A 1,939-nucleotide genomic window follows, 5' to 3' on the forward strand; every position below is an offset into this window, starting at 1 on the left:
GTGGTTGTCGCTTCTGAATCTGGAGTCGAGGATAGAGCCGAGGAAGGGATTACTGGAACAGGCGAACCACGCGCTGCAGCAATATCAGCTAGAAGCATGCGAGTAGATTCTTGGAAGTCCGGATCTGTACAATGTCAATAAACCTGTGCATAGCTTGAGTTAAACACGCACCGAACAGGACGTCTGCCTCATCTACAACCACCCACTGTACACTCTCCAAGCCCATCTCAGGTTCATCAACCCAGAACTCTCGTGGTGCCTCTTTGTTGCCCCCGTCTTCTTCCTTTAAATCTTCGTGCTCTTTGGACTTGGCTTTCCCTATCCTCATTGCTCGCTCTCTTGCTCGCTCCTCCCAGTTCCAGCCTCTCCCGCGCTCCATCTCGAGAAGCTTCATCGGTGTACCCACCAGAAGGTCTACCGGTCTTGACCCACGGGAAGATTTTGAGATGACGAACTCGGCGTCACTCGCAGCGCCAGCGTCCTCGAATTTTCCTTTCATCTTCGAGGCGGTTCCACTAGACTTGGCCGTACTGGGTGTGTTCGCCTTGCTAGCGCACATAACGCGCAACTTAATGACGTGAGACAACTTCTTCGCGAAGCCTGCAAGTTGGCGAGTGAGTTCATGCGTAGGCGCAAGTACGAGCGCACGTGGATTCAAAGGTTTGCGAGATGAATTGTGGGAAACGGCGTTGGACTGTTCGTGCTCCGTGCGTTTGAGATCCTGCAATACTGGGAGGAGGTATGCTATCGACTTTCCTGACCCTGTCTCGCTCGCAAGAAGAAATTCTTTGTACTTCTCGCCCTCCACGTGTTCCTTAAATAAATGTTTCATCGACGACGCTTGAATAGCAGTTGGCTTTGCTTCCTTTCCTAGTGGTCTCTTGTAAGCTTTCCAACAGCCCAGGCATCAAGGGCGGAGAAGAGAATCGAGTGGGAAGGTCTTTACTCGAGGAGGAAGCCGGTGCAGCCAGATCAAATTCCTCTTCCAAGGGATTGACTTGAGGGACAGGAGGCTGACGTGCGACGGCCCTTGCGCCTGTCTACTCGTTCCGAGTGAGCTTTGATGGCCCAGTTCTTGACCTGAGCATCAGCGTCCGCATCGTCGTTTGGTGTCCTGCGCCTTGGGATAGATCTCGGTTCCGAGGTTATCCGCCTAGGTGGGCTCGCACGTTGTTGCGGCGCGAGGCCTTCATGCGGGACGACATCACGCTTGAATTCTGGACGAGATGTTGCTATCTCGAGTTTTCCGAGCTTCTTTGCCTTGCCTGTTGGCTGGAGCGACTTCGCAAGACGGGTGCGTGGTGGCGAGGCTAGTAGAAGAAAGAAAATTAGTGTCTGATATCTAGGAGAATCGAAATTAGAGATAGAAGACTTACATGACTTGCCATTCGGTTTTTGGATTTCTTGCGCAATTGAGATAGCACGATAGATGAGGTGTGGAACTGCGAGGAGGTAATTTCTGAGCTCCCGGGGCCAAGAAGCTGGCGTATGGCCAGCAACGACGCCATGTGGCTGAAAATCGAGAGTTGCGAGACGGACGTTCGGAAAAGGAAAAATACAAACCTGTCCAAAAGTGGATATAGCTCCTTGCCTGGCGGAAGCGAGCAAAACCGAATTCAAAAGCACAATTTGAGAGTCCAACAAAGCCTCTAGATCTAACCCGCATGGAGGCCGGGGGTGACTGACAAGGATAAAATCAGATATCGAACAGTTTCAAGTCGCAACACGAGTCCCTGGACGGTTTTCTCAATGCTACAGGATAATATATAATCCGCTCCCTTTACGCAGAACTTCAGATGAAATAATTAATACTTTCACCAGTTTCAAATATGATTCGTGTTAACAGCTTAGATGCAAGCACTCGAGCTTCAAGTTCGCAAGTGCTGTAAGTCACAATGTATATAGCGTCAATCATTATAACAAGACCGCAAGAAGGACT

General features: G+C 50.4%; 1 protein-coding gene across 1 annotated transcript; it reads right to left on the bottom strand.

The window, feature by feature from the left end:
* Positions 1–11: 11 nt before the first annotated feature.
* Positions 12–862, bottom strand: EDB93DRAFT_1052232 (uncharacterized protein; the record flags this gene model as incomplete). Its single annotated transcript, XM_041444699.1, has 2 exons — positions 12–124; positions 172–862. Coding segments are annotated over 2 exons (804 nt in total), but the record flags the coding sequence as incomplete, so codon positions are not given.
* Positions 863–1,939: the final 1,077 nt, after the last annotated feature.

Source organism: Suillus bovinus, assembly GCF_016758785.1.
Source record: "Suillus bovinus strain UH-Sbo-P2 chromosome Unknown EDB93scaffold_179, whole genome shotgun sequence".
Taxonomy (NCBI): Eukaryota; Fungi; Basidiomycota; class Agaricomycetes; order Boletales; family Suillaceae; genus Suillus; species Suillus bovinus.